Genomic DNA, 25,189 nt, shown 5'->3' with positions numbered 1-25,189 from the left:
GCGATTATTTGCATAGGTGTAAATAGAAAAAAAAACTTTTTATCAATAAATTAAAAAAAAAGAACGTCGCTTCTGAAACGCCCATTGCCGTAATCTAGCGTAACTTTTTAATATTTTAACACGGTTTCACCTTTATGAACACATGTCCACCGCTCCTATTCATACTAATTGGTCTGACACCTTGCCTGTGTTCAGAAAATATTTATATACATTTTTTTAATTTTTAAACGAGCGTTTTTTAACGTCACTTCTTGTTGACATGCGATTTTAAAAAGTTTCAAATGACACCCTTTTAAGTTTGTAACGCGTCATGTCATACAGTTTTTCTTTTGAATATGCGATGTTTTTAATGATTTTAGTTTATATAATAATTATTATAAAAGATATTCTTTTTAAAAATAGTAATGTTAGTACCTACTTACCTACATACTTAATAACGGTAGGTACTATAAAAATATTTTGGATATTTTTTTGTATTTGCCAGGAAAATAAATTACTTAAGTACCTACCTGGAAGAGTTTTAAGTAAAACTTTTACTAACTAAAAAAGTAAACTTTAAAAAAGATAAAAATAGCTAACAAATACACATATCTTACTTTGCCAGAAACGGGCCGTAACGAAGATATCCGCATAATTTATTTGTTTTTAATTTTTTAAAAACAGAACTCGGCGGCCAATGAGACGCGTCCCCAACTGATTGTCAATTAGCGACATCAAACGGGCTCTTTGCGAATTAAGCGCGCGTTTGTGTTCATTTTTTATCCAACTGTCGACGGGTGCGGACGAATGATGCGTTTTTCCGTACCGTCGTTTCATTTTCATATTTCCGTTTGTCTGTCTGCGAGGGGTTACAATACGTTGTCCTCGTCGAGATTGAATATTTATGTTTGGATGTTTATGAGTGAATGGCCTCTCCGTGGGGTAATTTAATTGCTTTGATTTTTGAGTCTTCATGAGACTTAATTTTATGTAAATTGATTCATCAGGCAGGTTAAATATACAAGTACATAAAGTATTTTTTCCTTTTTTATAGAATGCTATGTACCTTGTTTTTACCAATAATAGGAATTATGGTCATCTTATTAATTAAATATTAGAGATTTTGTATTAATAAGGACTTTTTAATTTATTTATTTGTCATCTGACATTGTAATTAGAATTATTCTTAGTAATGAATTCTATTTTACCCGAATTTTAGGGTTTTCAAAGTCAAACGACCTTTGCAAGTAGGTAAAGCTAAGATTAATGTTAGATGTTCAACTTAGTAATGTTTAATAAATTTAAGATACTCGGGTAAGTACGTACCTACTCACTGTACACTCACACATAAAATATGATAGCAATTAATTAAAAACAATGTAAATTAATATCTCTGCATACCTATGGTCAGCACAATTCAAAATACGAACGCGTAGAACGCGGAACAAAACAGTCTGGCTGTAAAAAGAAAATGAGAAACCGTTAAAAAAGAAAAACAAACCAGCCAGTATCGAACGCCTATTCGGAATGGATCCGGAACGGAGTCAACAAAGGGACGTTCTGTATTTGAAAAACTCGAATGCGAACGCGGGCCGCCATTAGCCGCTCCCATTTGCAGTGCATCTATAGACGGCCTCTTCAATCTGTACCGTCAACAATTGTAGGGTTGTTATCTTATTACTAATTATAACCGACATTATTTGCAATTTGGTAATATCTAATGCAATTAGTTTCAAAACTCAATTATTCGTTAAAAAGATTCACTAACGCAGGTTTTTACCGTAAACGTGATCATGTTGGCGGAATATTTATAAAAAATATGGAATATTCAGGTCCATAATGTCTATATAGCCATAAGCCTTCTGCCTTTTTAATAAGTGTTTAAAAGTATACCTCTGTATGTCGAAAGGGAAAGTCTTGGTACTTTGCAATAAAGAAACTCTAAAACGACTTTTGTTATCTATTTAAGTACTAAATACTTCAATTATCAAGTAATTAATTTCCCATGCGATCAAAGTCTTAGGCAATAATTAATACTTACAAGTATTTATTAGATAACGATTTACTGCCAGCCCTATCCGAGGGTATGTGATCGAGTGTTGTTCGAGTTTTTATCGCTGATTCATTAGTATGAGAGTGTCTTTGTTGAGCCGCTGGTGGCGCCGCGATGGTACGCGTTTTAAAAACTGCGTATGAAAAGATCGCACTTTTGTACTGCATTACTTGTTTTGGAGAAACTATGATTGGTAATGACAGAGTACCTACAGATTAATAAACTTCCGTTAGGTATTATCTGTGTGAATCAAATGGAACGCTGCGGAAAGGGAGGGTGGATCAGGGATCGTGGCAAGTGGAATGATTTACTCTTTGCCTACTCTTCCTGATAAGATATTAAAAGTTTCACCTTTTGGTATTCGAAAATAATGTCAAATTAAATCGCTTGTAATTTGTAGTTTTATTTCTAAATTTTATTAACTTCGTGTCAAGAACGAATGAATGAAACTAATCAAAAATTCAAATTCATTAAAAAATTTGATAGCGTGATTAATGAAGCTTTATTAGTCCTTTTACTTCAAACTCTGTAAATCGTGGCTAGACCATACAATGTCGTCAAGATAAAAACAAAGCCTTCCGAGCGGAATTGAATTTAAAAACGGACAACAACCCTTAAAACAGGGATTCGGAACAAACCTAATTTCCAGGAAGGGTACTGGGACCTCATTTACAAGGGAGTCTAGGCTCGAGAGAGTCACAATACAATTTAAATCTGACCTTTTTGTTTGGGGCCACTTGTATTTGAATGCAGAGAGTTGAAGTATTTTTCATAGAATAAAACAATTCAGAGATTTGATGAGAAGCTTTTGTCTGTCAGTGAACTTTATTATAGCTTTAAGGATGAAAACAATTCTGATTTAACTGCTTAAAAAAGTTGTGGATCACCTATCTTTAAAAAGAATGTCTGGTCTGTCATGTCTGGCAAAGAATATAGGCCTCATAGGTATTAGGTATTTAGTACTTCTTTCTGTTGCTATAAAGTCACAATAAATAAATAAGTCTGCACATCCAATTTACCAATTGTTTAAGTTCAAACGTCATTCGCACCGGCATTATCAACAATTTCTTATTCACAATTCGACTAGCAAGTTCTTATAAAATCAATTGGCACACTTGGCTCTCCGAATCCAATTTGAGCAACAACGAAACAAGCCAATCACTGTGAAGTCCCCTGCTTTGCATGCGGCGTCACGGCCTCAAAAGGACACGGACTGAGCAATGGCGTTTTGTTCCCCTTTTGGAGATTTCGCAATTGCCCATTCTTGTTTATTGTCTCTCCGAATAGCCACTAGGATTGACTGTCGACTTGCAAAATATGCGGTGTTCGGAATAATGGTCCAGATATTTGAATTAAGTGATTTCCTTGTTGTTTAAGATGTTTTCATAAGCTATTATGTTTAAATAAGCACCATGACACGTCTCTATTGAAATAAACATTAACGTTTCCGAATAAGGTTAATTACCTATGTAAATTAAATGTTTCGAGTCTAAGTATACATATTTTCATATGCCATTAGAAGAATTTATTTTTATTCTACCTCTATATTATAATTCGATTTGTGTCTAGGTATATGAGTTTGCGAATGTTTTACCTGTCACCACTCAAAAATGTCTTGGCAAGCGTGCACCGCAGAATTCATGAAGTATCTTATTCTTGCGAAATCTATACAGACAGCAATGTTACGTCGTCGTTCTGTCGAATTTAACACGGATCTTACTTTGGCTTGATCTTAGGTATTATAACATCAACGGAATTATCACTTGCTGAGTAACTTAGATTAGTACTCACTCGTTATTTGCTAGCTTTATTTTAAAATTCTATTACAGTATATAAATGGTTGATCTTACCTTAGCCTGCTTCTTCTGAGATACTCATAGCAGCTGTTCTTTCACTATTTGCAGCTATAGGATAACTACTGTTTCTTCAATGATTTCTCATCTCCTGAAGCTATGGCCATCATAGCATCTTACTTATTAGCCTAGCTTTGTTTAAAATTATATTATGTAAATAACAGGTCTTACCTTAGCCTGCTCTTGCTGAGACAGCAGCTGTTCCCTCACCATTTGCAGTTGAAGGATCATCTCTGACAGCTGTCGTTCCTTCTCCAGCACACTTTCTCCGGCTAACGCCTGCAGAGCAGCCGCATCTAGCACTCCTCTTCGCTCACTGTGAACAAATATTAAGGTTTAAAAACTAATTTCATCAGAATTGTATTTTATAATTGTACTAAATTGAAAATTATTAAGTTTGAAGTTGTCATCAGGAATTTGTGTAACAAATAAATACGAGATCGATCGTTTTGTTGAAATTTAACATATAAAAGGACCAAGTATATCAAACTTTCACGAGTTCGTAACGTTTAACAAGAAAAAGCATGAAGTTCTTTTACCTTTGTTAATTCTGACAGGAGCAAAGCTAGTTGATTATTACTATTATTGCTTTATAATGAAAACATAAACTAAATTTATGATTTTGATGAACAATGTCACTCGGCAAACTGTATTGTTAAGAAGTATCAACCATTACAACTTTAACAGTATTATATATATATAAGTACTAGAAAATTACAAGCAGGTTGAATAATTCATAACAAGCAAGCTTCTGAGCGTCACATCAACAAAGATAGTACGAGACGCGACGGAACTTCGTGTAGTGAAGCGGCTGTACCATTGGAACTCGATTACAATAAGAAAATTCCAGTTAGAAATTTTATAGCTTTGGTTCTCCGGCTTATTACATACTGTATGCCCTTCTCTGTACTCCACACTACAGGTATGCAAAATTTCATGGATATCGATTCAGTGGCGTTGACGTGATTGACAGACCACCAAACATACTTCTAGTCATTTTAATTTTTTTACAAAATCAATAATAGGAGCTGCAGCAAATTAAACATTTCAGCAAAGATTTACGCATAAAATTATGATGTCAAAACGCATCAGTTCTTTAATTTAAAAAATCTTATAGATATTATATATATGAGAAAGTTTGTAAGGATGTGTGACTCTTTCACACAAAATCTGGACGGATTTTGATGCAACTTGGTACACGGCCCGTGTACACCCGTGTAACACGGGTAGAGAAATGTCCCTGTGAAGTAAAGCCCTGGGGAGCATCTAGTTACTAATATTTTTAAAACCATTACACTATTGTCATTATGAAGTTACAAGGATAACATGGCTGACATATATAAAACAAAACTATAATTCGAATAGTATCTTAGCCTTCTCGATTGCAAATATAGTGAAAGTAAAACCAAGTCCTCCCATGGTAGGGGTTGCACCACAAACAAATGCACCAGGGACGGAACTGAATTATTAATGCTGCGGCGAGCGACTTTCAAGATGACATGACGTAATATTTTGCCAAGCCTCGACTATGGGATAATAAATATTGGCTATATCACGTTTACGGGGTAGACAGAACCAACAGCAATAAAGATTAGGATGTTGAAGTAGGATGACTTTGGAAAGCTTAATAATCAGTACACACATAATAATCACGTGTTAATCCCTTAAGGTGATAGGCAGAGCCAATAGTCACAAGATTCGAGTAGCCTTACGTTATATAAATGCATTCCGACAATGATTATATTCATTCATTCACTCGTATAAGACTGTATGGTTAAATGACATAGTACCAAGTTACTAGCCCATTGCCTAAAAGAAGAATATCAAGTTCATAAGTCTTTCTCTTCATTAATTTTACAATCGACTCGGGCAGAGAAAGAGCTGTAATACCGTATGTTTTTCTTCGTTACAAAACAAAAGAAAACTAAAATGAAAAGATTTGCCCTTAGACTTTATAATAACCGAGTTAGCAGGTGCTTCAGAAAATACAGGCTTATAAATAAGGCTCGATTTACATAAAAATACTTTTAATATCAGTTTGCACGTGCATTAAATCGCAACACGACGACCAGGAAATTATGCAAATCATTATTACTTTATCATATTCTGCTCCTAAAATTTATTGTCAATCAAGAAAACAAAAAAAAACCAAGTGGAACAGCCACAGTGACCGTTGATCAATCATAACGTGAAATTACCGCAATTTGATCATCGTGAGTGGTCCTCAAAATAAAAATAGCACGGATATTTATGTTACTTTTCTTAGAATTTTCACCGCATAACAGAAAAGGACAGTTATTTTCATTGTTTTAATTTAAAAGTATTTAAAACTATTCGAATTTTGAAAAGTCGAAATGAATTTATAAGTATAACGAAGATTATTGACTCGAAACGGAAGAATTAAAATGGTATGAACATTTACTAAAACGATTATTCACAAAATTTTAACGACTTCGCAAAATAAGTTTATTCTAAAACCCTTAAATTCGTAAGTTCAAATAATTTCTGGAATTCTGTTATTTGTTTTCGTACACAACATTAGCAAAAGCTCATTATCATTCCTCATTACTTAAGTTTCATGAAATTTTTCGTCAATGGTTTCTTAGTATGTATGCTTTGAAGTGCCTCATCTGTCACTACGATATTTTAAGGCGTGGTCCTTAAAATCAGAGCAACACAACCAGTCCTGACAAAAAGAAGGGCTACTTTCTCAAACGAAATGCCAGTTTAATAAAGCCTTATTAAAGTTACTGTTCTGTTAAGTATATTGTTTGGAAATTTCATTAATTTAAAATGGCGTCGTAAAAAGTGACCTTTAAAAACAATACAAGCGAAATACAAGCAAAACATCTTGTTTTTCCTCATACCTGACACACATTTAGGTAGTTATACTTATTTACATTAAATGCGCATACTTATGGCGTATTATTGGATGTAACATGTCATTTCTGTATTCTGTGGATGAATGATAGTGATACTACAAAGTAATTATTGGATTGTACGGCTGGTAGAAGGATTGATAAAAAATAGACAAGGCGAGTATAAATGGGGAAAGTGTAGACGAACGTATTTAAGGGTCAGGTCAAGAGAACCCTCGATCGACAAGCTTGCATAATAAGAAGCAGCAAAAGAAGTATGAAGGTATCGTTGTAAGTGAAAAGATGATAGGCTTACCCTACGAGTAGTATCTATGAGTCGACCTAACAAATGTCCTTTTATAAAATGAAATAAATGAAAATCGACATGATTTTGTAACTTTCTGATGGCTTAATGCGTATTTTTACTTCAAAACAAAAGGGCGGCCAGTTGGGATAATCGGATCGATTCCCAAATAGAGTGGGCTGTCAGCTCTATTAGTTCACCCTAGTTTGCTCCCCTAACGCGGAACTTATTGTTTTAGCGAGATCTGGCGGAACAAACTACTTATTAATCTGTTTAAACTCATGTTGCAAGTTGTCATTATATCAACAAATAAAATAAATGTGAAAGTAATTGTATACTTGTATTCATTTGTTATCTCTTCGCTCTACATCATCGACTTTATTTATTTATATAAACTAAACAATGTACCTATATAAATTAAAGGTGTAAGTATGGCGCGGCTATCGAGATTTATAAAAATCTTCAATGTGAGGGGTCAAACTAAAACTTTTCCTAATAACAAAAGTAAAAGAAAAATTAAAATGTTTTATATATTGAAAGTGCAGTTCACTTTTATTCCAAACACTCGTGTTTGGAACATTTAAGGATTTTAAAATAAGTAGACGACACTTGATCTTTTTAAATTTAGGGTTATGTCTGAAACAGGGATGTTATTAAAATGAATAGAGGGGAGACGGAACACTAAACAGGATGTGACAAAGGAGCGTTATCTTTTTTAACAAGTTTAGATCTCTACAAACGACTTATTCCTGATGTAAGTATTCATTTCAATAATGACAACCCTAAGACTCGAAATTATTTATTTAAAAAAAGAAATTCATATAATAATTACTTATTTATCAAAATTCTTTATGACAATGATTGACATCGAATCAAAATTATACTACACAAATTAACCACAGAACAAAATATAATTATAGAAGATACGTAATCATAATGTGGAATGTGGAACATTTTAACTTTAATATGGAACGGTATTTTCAAGCTATTCATTTCAAAAATTTAAAAATCAAATTAAGAACACGAAAATACACCAAACAACATTCTGTATCAACTTAGATGACTTTACAAAACTTGCAAATATCGCTGTCTTGCGCACCCCGCGAAAGTAATTGTAAAAAAATACCTTCTTTCTCCACTTCTTTGATTTTCCCTCCCTCCCGATCAGGGCTTTGACGGGTCTTAAAGAACTGAATAAATTAGAAAATAATTCAGTATTTGAGTAGGTTTCTTTGAGAAGATTTCTCTTTATAGCAAACGATTAATTGAGATGTAATTAGCTATTAATGTTGGGGATCGTGGCTCTGTCTATTGTGCTGGCGGACGTTAAATTGATACTTTGAAAGATTTGAATTATCATTTGCATACAATGTTCTTTTATTTTCTTTTTGAACTTTTTTGATTACGGTGTCATTTTTTTTAACTGAAATGGTGGATATTTTTACTTTATTAATAATTAAACCTCAAGGGTATTGAAACTAAGCGGTCGCTCATACTTAAAACGTACCTAAGTATGTTGTATGATGAGAAAACACAATAACATATTATGTAAGTTTATAAAATAGTATTAAACGTAAAGGAAGAATAGGACCTGTCTCTGTATTAAATCATATATTCTGCTAAACGTTAACTCTGTCCACACCGTAACGAATGAAAACGCCGTGTGGTTTCCGGCAACAATAAAAAAGTATAGGACCACTCTATCTCGTTCACATGGATGTCATAAAAGGCGACTTAGGGATAGGCTTATAAACTTTTGGACGATAGGCCTGTCTATTCAATAATTAAGCCAAACAGTTCAACGTGGCCTATCAGTCTTTTCAAGACTATTGGCTCTGTCTACCCTGCAAAGAATATACACGTGATTATATGAATGTGTGTATAAACTGCACAATTTAAAATGCACTGTAAATTTCCCGCAGACGATGCCGATAAACAAACACATCATACTGATATAAAGTATGCACGACATAGGGTTGCCAAAGGCTCACAATTTGCGACCACAATAAAAAATCCCTTAGTTCGAGACAACGGCGAGCGCGGGGTTATCCGTCTTGTTCGCCCCTCTTGACAAATATGTTGGATTAGTGTGGATATGCCCGTAGAATTTGAAATAATATCAGAGTACTTGAGTATGCTTTGGCTCCGTCAGTGTCATTTTAGTTAATTCCGTTCCTGTGGGATTTTAGGAAAATCCTTCTTTCTATAAAAATCAAGATTTTCATGAAGGTTTTTTCGGTCTTTGTGTGAAATATAACTACAAAATATTAATAACTAGCGACTCGCCTAATTTAGCATACCGAATTTCATTCGAATCGGTCTAGCAGTTTATCGGTGAAAGAGAAACAGACAGACAAACTTTTACATTATATTAATAAAGGATTTTGAGTTAGGTAATTCATTTCAAACAAAAAATATATAAGCACAAACCTATTTTTTTTTAAAGTATGAATATGTATTACATTAATTGTCCTAAAAAAAGATATCTTCGTAATCATTCCGCAGTTGTTATTTTAATTCGGGAATTTAATTTTTTGTACAATTAAGACTAAAAAAAAATTAACACAACAAAGATGTCATGTCCATAAATTTCTTTCGACAATGTGCTCATTACTATTTAACAGTACACCGTCCGTCTCGGCGCGGTTTTTATTGGAGGCATGCGGAGCGCGAGCGGCGGCGGGGGACAAACTGATGGCATTTTAAATCGGGTTAAGGTCGGGGACTTTCGGGAGTTAATATTTCACAACAAAATAAAATTTTGTCTTTTCTATAAGAAATTTACCTACATTGAAGATTTCGCTTTTATACTTGGCATTCTTCTTTCAGGCGACGGGTAGTTACCACTTTCTATGAATCTGAACTCCGCGTGGCTTTAAGAGTCTTGTCGCTATTTGACTATTATGTATCCCGTAAAGGTTAAAAACATGACATGTGTAATGTTTGAATGAATATATATATATTTTTTGGTAACTTAAAAAAGTAGCAGGTATAACCTTAGAAGAAACTTGAGGACGCACATGTTTTGAGAAAAAAAGGCCGTTACAGATTTGAGGCGGTCTTCGGTACTTTTAAAAGGCCTTTCAGAACGAAAAGGAGATGAGTGATATTTATGTCCTAATTTAGGCCGTCTAGAAAATTTACTATTAAATAATCCACAAATGCACTGCCGGTACCTACAATATGAACCGGTACGACAACCGTGTTGCAAAAAAACAACGCACGAAATGGCTTTCCAATATTACCTCTATAAATAAAAAGTGCCGAAACTGACCAATTTTGAGTGATCAATAAAAATACATCCCCAAATGTAAACTCCGACTGTTGCATGAATACTTCATTTGAAATTGTATGAGTGGCCACGTTAGGGCATTATCATTTTTAGTGCTTGCCACACTGCTATATTCAGATGGAATTTTTGATGCACTGGCGACACAGCCGTACTGCGATTGGACGCCCTGAATATTGTATGATCCAATCACAGCGCTGCGCTTACTATTGCATTCCAATTTCAAATGACGAAGGCGGGAAACCGACGACAAAGTATTTCGTATCGGACGCAATACAGATAATTTTGATATTACGAAACTAAATTGGCTACGAACAGGTCTGAATTTCAAGTATGAATGATTGGATTACAAATTAGATGCTATTTTATAGCAACAACAATTTTTCATATGTATAGAAAGGTTCGTCTCTTAATGGTCTTATTTCACTCAGTCAGGAAATGTTTGCGTACCTATTGTATTTATAAACAAAGCTTCTCATTATTATTGCACTTAAATTTTGCATGCAAAAAAACAACGTATTGTGCAGTGTAAAATGGAGTCCTTACAAACATATTGATAACTAGATTATGCAAAAATTTCTACTGACGTATATCCAGTTAATTTCTCTTCCCGCGGGATTTCTGGGAAATCCTCCCAGCGGACCACTAGACCACACATGGAACCTACATGCCAAATTTCAAATTAGCACTTAGGTTCTACGTTGGTGTGTTGCATATTACATACAACGTAATATATTACATATTGAATGTAAAATAATCAATGAATTGCTCTCAAGAATTGCACGGCAATTTGCCGTGTGGGTCCCGGCACCAATACAAAAAAGAATAGGACCACTCCATCTCTTTCCCATGGATGTCGTAAAAGGCGACTAAGGGATAGGCTTACAAACTTGAGATTCTTTTTTTAGGCGATAGGCTAGCAACTTGTCACTATTCGAATCTCAATTCTATCTTAAAGCCAAATAGCTGAACGTGGCCTATCAGTCCGCTCAGGACTGTTGGCTCTGTCTACCCCGTAAGGGATATAGACGTGATTATATGTATGTATGTAATTGCTCTCAACTTTGTGCTCTAATTAATTAGGGAACATGTTTAATGCAGATTATATTTCTGTCTCACTCATCTAAAGACGATAACCTTGTGACATAGCCGAAATTGTTCCTATATTGTTTGCGTCCTTATCAGTTATTGTGTTGACACGTTTATTTTGAATTCACGTGAAAAATATTCCAATTTCTTAATCATCTAGGTTATAAGTGACGTGTGTTTTTTTACCTCTTGTCAGTTAAAAATCTCGCCTGTTTCACGGAAGGGAATGCATACAGACAGAGACTACATCGTTACACTTGCCACAATCCCTGCATACGTCTTTCGCGTCATTCACATTTAATTTCCGTCATACAAGCTCACCGGTTTATGGACCTCTAGACTTGAACTTTTGGCTATTATGTCCCCGATTAGATTAATATTATCAACTTCAATCACTTCTGTAAGATACTTACAAATTCTTTTGCGGAGTCAAGGGTCTCCTTCTCTCATTGTAGTAATGTACCCAAAACTACTTATATTTCCAGATGTTTAAGTAAATTTTGGCTTTAAACTCGTGGTTCATCAAAAGATTCATTATTTTCTATGTTATTGTAATAACAGGCCAGTCAGGTTACAATCCCAATTTACATAACGTACCTAGTTATCGTTTTAGCAAATGTTACATTTCAATCAATTCTTTGAAAACCATGTTTAATTTCAAGGAAATCATCACAATGGACATCTTTAGAAATCGAAATACCTTTCTTATATTTACCTTCAACAATTATAATTACCTTCAGCCTATTGTATAAACTGACACAAACTAATGATGCATCATCACCGAAGAATGACTCAAAATCCATCTAATTCTCCATTAAACCTTACTCCTTTAATATAACAATGTAAATGTTAATCAGTGATTTGTATGACTTTAATGATTTAATTAACCTGTCTGGCAAATTAGGGTAAAACACACGCAATATTCAAACAACAAAAGAAAAAAAAAACATAGGTATAAAATGAAATTCTTAGAATTAGTAACCTTAGTACCTGTCATTTTATTACGTATGTCATCGACATTGTTTAGAAAGAAACATTCAATAAACAATGACAATTTTACTACAAATAAACCTTAAACAATTCGACGGCTGTAGCAATCCATGTGTGGGGTAAATCTAAGCAGAATGCTTCTTTGTTGCAACTTGGGAGCTGTTTTTGTGCAATACATAATGTATTACTTCTATGTCTCTTCCGGGGTAGACAGAGCCAACAATCTTTTAAAGGCTGAAAGGGCACTTTCAGCTGGATAGCTTAGTGATGGAAATTGAATCAAACAGTGGCAAGTTGTTAGCCCATCGCCTAAAATAATTAAAAGTTTATTAGCATTTTCCTAAATTAACTTTTACATACTGCATAATATGATAAGAGCTGGCCCGCACTATGATTTTTCTACACTACAAAACCATCATAGAAGCTGAATCATTGTGCTCTGTTATTCTGATCCATAAAATCTGATAACCTAGTGGATCAGTTTCATTTTAATTATTTATTATTCAAGATTATTTTTTCAGTCAAGAGTACCCGAAACCGAGCTTGCATAAAGAGAGTTATGAATGTGGATGAAGCGATGGAAGTATGCAGAGATTTTTTTTTTCTTCTATGTTTTTATGACATTCATGTGAAAGTAATGGATGGAATGGCAATATTATATAGTGCCGGGAACCACGCGGCAATTGTGCAATGTAAAGATAATAATAATGTAGAATGTCAATTGTTGAACAGTTTACCTTGGACTAACAATTTGCTAAATGATAATACAAGTAATCCAATGATCTTTGAACCGTATTGAATACTAGGCAGTCGATATTGGAAGACAATAAATACTTGTTCAGAGTTATAAACAAACGTTGACGTAAGTTATTGAATTATTTTTAGAAGAATTTCGAAAGCCTAGGAGTAAGGAGTTTCAAAATTGGAAGCAGGAATTACATTATGATAAGAGATAGAGAGAGACTTCTTATAAATATTATATTAGAGAGAGAATACGATCATTATGATATATTTGGTTTATGTGCCACGATCTACATACTTCTTTTGCTTTATCTACAGTCATCAATATTGTCATACAACCCCGTCAGTTTAGGGGACTCTTGATCAGAACTTTCCTCGATTTAATCAAGCTATGCTCGTACATGCATATATGTATATGAACATATAGTCACGTCTATATCTCTTGCGGGGTGGACAGAGCCAACAGTTTCGAAACGACTGATAGGCCACGTTTAGCTCTATGGCTCCATGATGGAATTGAGATTCAAATAGTGACAGGTTGCTAGCCCATCGCCTACAAAAGGAAGTTATAAGCCTATCTATCCCTTAGTCGCCTTTTACGACATCCATCGGAAAGATATGGAGTTGTTCTATTTGAAATTACCGGAAATCACACTGCGCGCAAAGTTTTTTCGTCTTATGAAAAAAGCTACAAATATATTTCAATAAATCCATGGTAAGGTTAATTGAGAAATTAAAAGCCTGGGTAGATCATCATTCAAAATCGCCTCAAATATGATTTTAACATTAACTAATGTTACGGCCTTTTATAATTTGGACCACTTATATTGTACTTTCGAAATATATATCACCGTACAAATCACGCCTTCTACTATTGTTAGCGTTTTTGTTATGACGTGTGGTGCTAGTGTAAGACTTCTCACAAGCATTTTTACCAACAACGGAGGTCAAGACCGCCTGTTTTGTTTACAGTCATAGCGGATTTTAGTATTGTCACTAATAAGCTTTAATAAAAAGACAATAACTTAAAACTTCTTAAACGATGGACGTAACCCGTAACGCCAACACAGCTTCAGCAAAAATTAGGCTCAGGTAAAAAAAATGATAGAACGCAAAGATATAAAAATTACAGTATTCCTCGTACACGTCAATTTTGTAATTAATTAAAATAATAGAAAGGAAACAATACATTCTAGATAACCATAAGCAAACATAGCATTTAAAAATATTTCCATAAACTTATTCGTCCGCTCTTACTTGGACCACGCAACTAAAGGCGGATTCACACCAGTCATAACTGAGATGGATCGCAGTACATTACCTGAGTATCTTAATCTGAAGCACTGATTACTGCAGTAATGCCGCGTTTAATTACCGGCCCGAGGACAATGGCCGAACATTCGTCTTAATATGTTTCGTGTTTAGTGTTCGGCCGCTCTATTGTGAACTTGGCTTTATATAAATTAAGCTATCAGTCATTGTTTTAAGTATAAGCTTGCTGACCTATGGTTCACCAAAACAGTTTTCGAGATAGTAAAATGTAAGGTATATATTTCCTGTGACTCTTAACTCTTCTCAACTTTTCGGCTTATTTCTGCCACTGCGTGTATACCTATATCGTTACTAAAAATTTGTTTTATTCATTATTTTAGAACATCACTTAATAATTGTCACATCTTTTGGGTTTAGTTACAAAAATTCATTATTACATAACTACTAAAACTATGCATTTAAAAAGTATTTTAAAGGAAGGATTCATATCCTAATTAATTTCAGATGTACAGATTAACAACGTACTTATGTGGTTTCAGAAATACCATTTTAATTAGCGGACTTACTCGCTAATTAGTGGGGAACACTTGTAAAACAATAACGTGTTTATTGTTAGCATGCTAATGTTGTAGGATAGTTAATTATAATAACTGTGTGAGAGATTAGAGAAACATAGGGTTGGTACACGAATAAATCCGTTACGGGGTAGACTTTAGGGGTAGGCAGAGCCCGGTAGGCTATATTTCACAACGTTGATAATGGGAGAAAATTAACTGAATATCAAAATGGTTAATTTAAAACGAAACGTATCATATAATGCGTCTATATTGGTCTGAAAAATAAGAAAAAAACGTTTTAGCCGCTTCTCTTTTATTTAATCTAGACAAATAAAAACTAATAAACCATTTTTTAGGTCACTAGTCATAATCTGAAACATTTTATTATTAACCGAACGTGGGCTGACTATTAGCTCTGTTTACCATATAAGGAACAAGACGTAATGTATATTTTGCCACATAACAAAAATACGTGATTTATGAAATTTAAGTCAACCCTAAAATGGTTTTGATCGTAGACTGGCAGGGGAAAAAAAAAGTATATACATAGTTCACGACAGTTGTATTTTTTCTTTATACTTAACGGGACAGCCAGAGTCACTAGGCACAAGACTCAAATAAGACTTTTAATTGAATGACTTTATAATGGGATTGAGATTTAAATAAACAAAGGTTGCGATCCCATCGCCTAAAAGAAAAATTCTAAGTTTATAAACATTTTCCTTGAATTAAAATGCATTAAGATCTTTTTTCAATCCTCTAAATTATAGTGTGAATACCCTAATTTCTAACATAATGTCAGGCAGTTAAGAGTACATCGTTAAGAACACTTTGTTACACTAAATTGTGTGATATTTATAGTAGTCCAGACAGCTTCTCCAAAACATCAAAGCCTAGCTTAACGTTATATAGTACAAAAACTGCGGTACACTGGTTTTAACTGTAATCCCTTCATGACTGTACTTACTAATTAAATTAAAAGCATATTACAATTTTAGAAATAATAGAGTTATTTTTACATACAGACTGTCTGTATGTAAAGGCTTTAAAAATAATCAAAAATAAGATTGTTCACTCTGTCTTCCTCGTAAGGAATAAAAACATTTTGGCTAACTTATCTTCCCAGGTTTACAATCTTTTTCCTTATCATATTAGCAAACGGTGTCCGATTTCCGGAAGCACATAATTTCTTCGCAACTTAGCCAGTTGAAAGCTTGCACTCTACGAATGTGCTTATTTCTTTAGTTACTTTTGAGCGTAATCTCTAAAATCGCGATTGTAAATAGGAAGAAAAAATTAGAGACATGTTTATAGGTGGTAGTTGGAAATTATCTTAATGAAGGCAGATCAAGGGTTAAAATAATTAATGATAACATACTTCTGTTTTATTCCAAATTGTTAAATCGTTAATCATGACAATGACTTATTGTTACACTAAAAATGTTGATTGCTTTAAAATTTTTATAATACAGTCAATACAGTATTATATTGTGATTATGTCACGTCACTAGGACCTGAATTTTATGTTCATGAAGTGAGCTTCGAATAACAGTGTTTTAAATAAAATAAATAATTATGTTAAAATCAGAACTAAGAATATTTTTCGATCATAGAATCCATGGGTCAAACTCATTCAGTATATTATATTGAAAATAAAAAAGATGTAAGGTAATACATATTTTTTATACTAGTATAGGTTATATAATAAGAGAACATTTATACTCAAGTCACAAGAAGGGATGGACCTTTACGGGGTAGATAAAGCCAAGTCTTGAAAAAATGTAATTGGGGTCATAATCATTCGGTAAATTACATACCTTCCGATCGACAGAAAGTTACAAAGAAATTATTGGGCAAAAAGTGTCGCTATCTTATTAAGTATTTTATTATCTTAGATTGTTTACTGACTTCAGTTACCAGAACACAAGTACTTTGTACCGGTTCTATTTGCTAAATTAGATACCGATATTGTTTAACGATATAGATAATAATAAAAGGTTAAGGCAGTGTCAGACGGAGCCGTGTCAATATTTACGTACTAGCTCTTTATCTGTATAATTAGCCTTTGTTGATAACCATCTCACGGATGTTACTAGGAGTTACATTGTTTGTTTGATTAGAGCAATGTTGTTGGTTTTAGGGGTTATTATTATTTAAAACAAAACTAGAAATTAGCCAGTATGCTTGAAAGTTCCAGTGCCAAAGTTACATCGATGGTCATGATGCGTTTTAATTAATTCAAAACATACCTATTGTACAAGTCTCGCTTTATAAGAGAAGTATGTTTATTACTCCTTAACATAATGTTATTGGTAGAAATAAGAGCTAAAGAATAATTGAAAATTTTATTTAACAACAGCTACTGTTAATATGTAATGTAAGTACCTACATTAGTTTGAATACTAACCGATGCTCTTACGGTATAGGAAGACATCGTGAGAAAACCTGCACATTCAGGCAACTGAATGTGTAGGTAACCATAATCGATTTTCCTGCAAAGGTTGCAGGGGTCAAATAAGAGTCGCTTCGTGTAAAAACCTGAGTCACTTAATCACTTCATGGTCCATGGTGATACTCCGGGCTCCTCTCTAGAGCGGTGAGGATACAACCAGGACTACAGCCAGGAGGAAGAAAAAGAGACAGATATATTAAAGTAAGTATAGGTACAAACAATAAAACTATAACTAAATCAACGTTACTGCTTTCAAAATAGTCAGGTAGATTTTATGTGCGAACTGTACGTTTATTACAGCACATAATAATTTACAGCAAATGAAAATTTATGGAGCAAATAAATTTTCGATCCGTTAGGGGGACATTTTGTTTAAAATTATCTATAAATTGTTTGTTAATACTGATGGTAATCACGTTAACGAGCCGTGTAATAAATGTCCGGCAAAAACTAGGACCTGTCTGCGGTGTAAGCGCCTTAATAGTAAGCAATAAGAGCGGTAAAAAATACAAACATTATAGAACTCATAATAATATTCGACAATTAATCCGATATTATTATATGTATGATAACAAATTTGTACTATACGGAGTAAACATTGTACTCGTATATAGGCACAATACACGCAGGCCACATTTAGACAATCGAAATTCACTGATAGTGACAGCCGTTGAGCGCATTATGTCCAATTCGCAAAATGTCCAATTGTCCAATTGTTCGCAATTGGTTCAGTACGCATTTGGTCCAGTTCGCAATTAGTCCAGTTCGCGATTGGACCAATTGCGAACTGGACAATTGGACATTATGCGAATTGGACATAATGCGCCCGAACGAAGTGACAGGTGGCCTGATGAATACCAAGTTAATACATCTTCACTGCAGAAGAACGACGTATGAGGAGTCGTTGCATGTAGAAATTTTTTTTTATGGCTCAACCCAAATATTGCATAATTGGAGATTTCACATCTCTTTGACAGTATGTTATGGTTTATCATTATAGTATTATGATGCATCATTCACTTAGTACGTTTCATGTCGATGCAACTTCAAGTCTAGCTCAACCTGTGTAATTTGTCCCGTACATTTATTACTCTAGGTTACATCAATACCTGTCAACATCCTCGAAATACCCCAACATTCCTAAGTCACAGCAACCGAGTTAAAGCTACATTAAAGCCGCGTTAAGCTTTTATAGTTACCCCGGTGGTCGTCAACATTGTTTTTAATGACAGCCTTATGAGCAATCAAACTATGCAGCAAACTATGAAAGTGTCTCAGCGATTTTATGTAGCATTCGGGTAATTAACTAGCGTCATTAAAATGTAATGGACAATGCTTTTTCAGTTCGTGTTGTGTTTGTGAAACGGTTCCTTTGTACGTTCCGTTACAACATAGATTTTGTTTAGTTTAAACAAAAATCTCGTTTATTGTAATGTTTCCCTGATTGAAGAAGTTAATCACGTCTATATCCCTTGCGGAGTAGACAGAGCCAATAGTATTGAAAATACTAATAGGTCACGTTCAGTCGTAAGGCTTACGGAAAGAATAAAGATTCAAATAGTGACAGGTTGCTAGCCGATCGCCTGAAAGAAGAATCAAAACATATTAATTTTCACTATTCATTTTATGGTTAATGTGACTGATTCTTTATGAAGACAATCGCGATATCAAACCGATACACATCCAATAATGACGACTTCCGTATTGTAAGTAAACAATCTCAGACAAAACAAACTAGGAGCGAGGGTCATCATGATATTATAATTGCCAAGGTATTGTTATCAGCCATCGCTGTTTCTAATGTAAATACATGTGGACTACGTTCAGTTATAAAAATGTATTATGTAAGGCTTTAAGGAAAATATCTCTTAAAATTTGCTGATCAATTTGTGATGACACGAACAGTTTTGTTCGTTTGATGCTTTGTTTATTGAGATATGGAAACGAGACCATTTTAGTATAATATACCTAAAGATGATGGTAATAGACCTAACATTGGTTATGTGATCCATTTCCTTTTTCCACTTCAGTAGATATGTGCCATGTTTCATCAAAGAGCATGCAGTAATCGTTTCGTCTGCCATGAAACTCCACTATATATTAGTATAAGCAATTTAACCTAAATCTACTCTGTTAAAAAATATCTCCTATCCTGTGTAAATAATCCATACTAATATTATAAATGTGAAAAGTTTGCTTTTTGTTACCTCTTCACAATCATTTAAGTACCACATACCTACCTAAACACTAAAATAATTTCATGAAATTTTGCTTCCTAAGTATATGTACGAAAAAGACAGGTTACTTACGTAATAAAGTTAAATGAAAGTTCACTTACTTGTTATGTTTCACGGGCGTAGTCGAAGGCGTAGGCCTCTTCTCTTCCTTAATAGTACTATTATTCATTTTCGACGTTAATCTCTTTAGAACATCATCCATCGACCGCTTATGAGGCGGCGCGAGAGACAACGCGCTGTTATGATTCAGCAGTGAATTATTATTGTTACACAGGCTCAAAACTTTCGCCTCAGCACCTGGACTACTGCATTCCGAGGAGCCGCGTCTTCTGCCTTGAAGGTCGTTCACTTGATGAAGACCTAAAAAAGGGCCAGGGACTAGGAGATTGTTTGTCATGTCGGTATCGAATCTTTGCTTTTTTGGTGGTCTCTCGTCGTCGTAATTTGAGCCTTCTTCGCTGATGGAGCTTCTAGTTGAGGAGCTCGGTGAGAACTTGTAGAAGGTTTGCTGCTCAGGGTCGGACTCGGGCTGGTCGGAGAACTCCAGGGTGGCAGGGCCGGGCTCGGGCTTGTCGGAATCAGCGGCGCCTTCTTGCAATTTGGACGGCGGTGATTTCCGTTTAGATGACATGTTTCTGTGGAAGAAAAGTAGTCATTAGTTCTTATTCGTACATATTTTATTGCTTCTATAACATGAAGCTTATTAGATATGGTTGGGTAATTCGTTTATCTCTTCGTAATCTTTTTATTTTAGGCTGTAGAAGGACAAGCTAAGAAGAATGATAAATTGAAAGTCCTGTTGTTTTTCAAAGGTAGAACATCAAGTTCATTTGTAAAATACAATGTACTTAGAATACCTATCTCGAAACAAACACAAATTTTAAGCAGTTACATGTGCAATAAGCATTTGGGATTTTATTATTATAGTACAAGATATGCAAACTAAATATGCGTAAAGTATGTAACTGGTATAATAACTGCGCATAATCAAACATCGATTTACATGAAAATTCTTGTTGAACACCAGTCAAAAGATTATTTTAAGTTAAGGTACTCTGATTTAAAGGAGTAGCTACTAAAAATGTATATAGTTTGTATTTATCGGTTGTTTTTCATTTTTACGAAGTAGCTGAGACATACTATGTTTTACCGCGCTACCAGGCTAGCATGAAACTTGTAACTATGATTAATTGCGTCCATCAAAGCGATCGCTTCATCGCAATTAAGTTTGAAGTTAATTTACACAATAATCAGCAAACTTAGTTACAAACAAGCTGGTACATCCTCCGGGTCAGACGTCAAACGTAGTATTTGTCTCCAAAACTCCGGACTCGCTTCGTTAAAGCATCTAATTGGCCTCTACTAATTGTGCTAATTGCAAGCCTTTAGACTTAAGGTGTCCGGTGAAGCAGCTGCCGCCCAGTGTAAATAGACCTTTCGTAATCTGGAGCTGTGAGTGGAGACATTGAAATATACGGGAGGAAGTGGCAAGCTGATTGTTTAACTTGGATATTATTTTAAACATTAGAACAGCTTAAAATTAAATGCCGTCACGATATAATCAAAAATCAATTACTATGATATTTGTATTTTAATAACCAATTATGTATACTTAGGTAAGATGGATTTACTAACTATTTTTTACAAAAACAAACATCTTATTTTAATATATTAAATGTTCAAAAAATTCCCGAGTTGTAATTTCAAAACTGGTTTTCATAAATTTTAAATAGAACATTATTGAAAAGTTTCATAAGTCAAATAGGTAATTCATGTTATTATACTAGAATATATATAGTAGGTACTTTAAACTTTTAATACAACAAATTGCAGAAGCATTTCATGATAGTAAAACTATATTGAGAATTGTCAATTCTAGTTTAAATTAACTCCATGTGTCAAGTAAGGGTTTAAAACAGGTCTAGAGATTCTGGTCCTGATTGTGTGATCTTGATTATTCTTGGGTGTATGTTTGTTAATGCCGCGATAAAACGTTTGTGATTCGTGTTTAGCAGTGTTTATGTGTCGCTAAGCTAATCTGAGTGAGATGAACTGAGATGTTTTCTTCTTCTTGGGGCCATAGGTTCGTCTCCAATAGAATTGTTTTAATTGAAATTGCGACCGCACATAATGTATGCCTTGATGTCACCAGAATTTTGAAATAACCACTTCATTTCCTATCCGGTAATATCGTAAGAAGAAAAAACGAAACGAAAAAAGAAATTATATTGATAAGAATGAGCAAAAAAGCAGATGCATTTCATGCAACCTTCCATGGTGGTCTGGTAGTAAAGAAAATCAAAGTACGTATCAGCTGTCTCTTCATTGAAGATTGTAAAAGGCGATGGGCAAGAAACTCTTCTGAATAGATTTGTCCCTCTTAGGGATAAATACGTTGTAAAGATATTAAGTTGTGTTAATAAAAAAAATAATCACTTAACAATTTCTTAACGCTGGTAGTTGGTGCTATGATTGAAGTTTATATTTCGTTATTTGTAACCGAACAAGAGTCGAAACTCACAAGTATAAAGGGAATAAACTAAGTCTTCATTGGTAGAACTAACAAACAAATTTCTGCGCAAACTGTCTGGCAGCCTTGATGTCTGTTTGACGGCGTATCTAGTATATTAATGAAGATCACTTAAATAGAAGGGCAGGTATTTTACTTTATTTAAAAAAAATAACACTGACCGCGTAGGTATGTTTACTGACAACGTTATAATAAACGCCAACTGTCAAAAACTATTCCACTGATATTTATTATACATACTTTTGATACATTCGGCCTAGCAACTTGTTACTATCTCTGAAGTCTGACCTCAATTTGATGACATAGTCATCTAGCTGATCGTGGCCTTCGAGTCTTCTTATTACTGTGTACCCTGTAAGAAAAAACGATGTCAAATGTATCAATATTTGATATATTTAAAAACACAAAGAAAAGACTAAAACAGTTTCACCCAAGATACATATTTGTAAAGGTCAAACGAGAAATCGATGAAAACACAAGACAAAAGACCCGTTAGCACAGTGACGCAAAATTAAATTATAGTCCCGCAGACTTAAAGGGAAGTTGGCGACGACTTGTTTGACGACAAATCTAAAACCTTACAGACATTCTGATTTTTTATTCATTCTTGTTAAAGTAAGTATAACTCCAGAAATATATAATATGGATATGAATGAAGAAATAGGTGATAAACTTGTAATTGGGATTGATAAGGATAACGATCTTAATCATGTGCGAACTACTAAGAAAAGAAACAAATTGAAAATATGTATTATGCATGCGTGCCAACTAAACTAAAATTTCATGAACCGAATAGCGTAATTTGTAAATGAACGACAATCATAAGTTAGAATTAAAATTAAACGACAAAAGAAAATAAAGTATAAAAATTCAATCTATAAATGGCGTTCTAAATAATAAGATTTGTATTTTGCTTATTGAAAATCTAACATCAAATGAATCGCCTATTTTATTTACTATACTGAATAAGCCTGAAATCGATTTCGAAAACCATTCAGCACTAAATCCCTCAGCATTTGTCTTATTTCTCGTTAAGATTTGAACAGAATCTTTCAATTTTGCTACTTTCGACCTTGTTGGTATTGAAATAAAGATCATCGCTATTGCAGGAGAATCTGTGTGGATTGTAACTATTAATTTCCTTTTCATTACGCACACAATGGTGTCCTGCTGTGGTGCGAACAATATGGCCGATTGGCGGGAAATTTGACAAGTCAATGTTATGTTCAGAAACGATGTTAAATCTATTTTTATCTATGTAATTTTAGATTCCGTTATGAGTGTGATGAAGCATTTAGAAATGATATCTAAAATGTATGTTAATAAATATGTTTTAATAAGACAAATTGGGTTTTCATTTCTTTATGAACACATACGAAACACATGAAGTACTTATATCACGTCTGTATTCCTTATGGGATAGACAAATTCAAACATCACAAGGCTGGAAATCTAAGAAGCTGTATGACGATGATAAAGAAAATTAGAAGATTTCATTTAAATTAGGGTTTTTTTTTTAAATATTTTACCAACTATATAATTCAATTATTTCCTAAGCATTATCTATACTAATATTATAACGCTACTTAAAGATTGCCTGTTTGAACGCGCTAATCTAAGGAACTACTGGTTCGAATTGAAATATTCTTTTTGTGTTGAATAGACAATTTATCGAGGGTAGCTTTAGACTATATAACATCACGCTGCAACTATTAGGAGCGAAGAAATAATGAAGAATGTCAAAAAAATCAGAGAACATTATTTATTCTTGAATTTGGGCTTCAGTGATGCCCAAAATAAAATAACTATTCCACACGGACAAAGTCGCGGGCACAGCTAGTTATTCATATGAGCATCTTATTTAACTGTAACTCAACATTTTGCTCAAAATTAAAACATTCAAAATTTATGCCCGTATAAAAAAAAACAAATAAAACACAAATGTAAAATTCAATAAGGCGATAAAAATATCACAGCAAGTCAATGGGGCACAGCTGATTTCAATTTCTGAACCGAGGGGCGGGCGAACAATGACGTAACCAAATTGGGAGCAAATTGTTTTAGTTAAACGAAACGCACTCCCTTCTAATAACGCGCGAATTTCTAAGTGAATATTAAAATGTCGATATTTCATTGATGCTTTTTGGGAGTTGCCAAAAGTATTTGAATAAGTAGGTACATAGGTAAAGATCTGGTTAAAAAGTATGAAGTAAAATTAAGACTAGCAAGACGACTTGGAAGATGTCTGTCCAAGCATAAAGTTTTGTTGTAAGTTTATGGACTCTTTTGATTTTTGGCATTGTTCGGTTGCTATGGTTTTTTATCTTTGTTATTAGTTGGTAAGATGGAGGAATAAATTTTTCTTTTTTAGTTCGCCTAGGACACGGTATTTTTATTTAATTGGACCCTCATTGAACATGGTCCTATCGCCGGATTGCGGCCTAGTTCCGCAAGCGACATACGGAAGCATCTAATGGCGGATATTTCACTATTGCTTCATAGCATGAACCCAATGAAACAGATGTGTTTTTTATCATCAAAGCGTGAAGGTATCAATACTTATCAACCGATAGAAAATGCAGTTTTATTTAATGTGGTGACAAATCTGTAAGTAATCTGTATCTTGAATCTTCTATAAAGGGGAAAATAATAGATACCTATAGAGATTGTCTAAAAGTGCACATACAAGATGAGTTCGTTGTTTAAGCTTCAGTATGATACTATTTCTAGTCTCTCTAAAGCGAGGCGTAATTTTAAAAAGACTCCCAAGGATAGACTTACCAGCTCTTATGTGGAGACGAGACTAGAGATTCTTGATACATTGTGGTCATCTTTTTATTCCACCCATAGAAGAATAATTGAAGAGTGTAAACCAAATGAGTTGGAAGAATCTGATTATCACACTCAAGATTTGTATTCGTCAACTGAAGATGTTTACATTGAATATAAATCGGATTTAAAAGAAATGCTGTGCAAGTTGAAAAA

The 25,189-nt window shown here is 34.0% G+C and overlaps 1 protein-coding gene across 2 annotated transcripts in view; it reads right to left on the bottom strand.

The window, feature by feature from the left end:
- LOC106138774 (transcription factor egl-13) overlaps positions 1-25,189 on the bottom strand; it is a 237,794-nt gene that overhangs the window by 47,043 nt on the left and 165,562 nt on the right. For both annotated transcript variants that reach the window (XM_060950361.1, XM_060950362.1), the window contains exons 2-3: positions 19,776-20,309; positions 4,057-4,201 (exon numbers count right to left, since the gene is read on the bottom strand). In XM_060950361.1, the coding sequence (XP_060806344.1) occupies positions 4,057-4,201; positions 19,776-20,309 (679 nt within the window). The remainder of the gene's footprint in view (positions 1-4,056; positions 4,202-19,775; positions 20,310-25,189) is intronic.

Source organism: Amyelois transitella, chromosome 21, assembly GCF_032362555.1.
Source record: "Amyelois transitella isolate CPQ chromosome 21, ilAmyTran1.1, whole genome shotgun sequence".
In the NCBI taxonomy this organism is placed as follows: Eukaryota; Metazoa; Arthropoda; class Insecta; order Lepidoptera; family Pyralidae; genus Amyelois; species Amyelois transitella.
The sequence above is the reverse complement of the archived record's forward strand: the minus strand, read 5'-3'. Positions and strand labels throughout refer to the sequence as shown.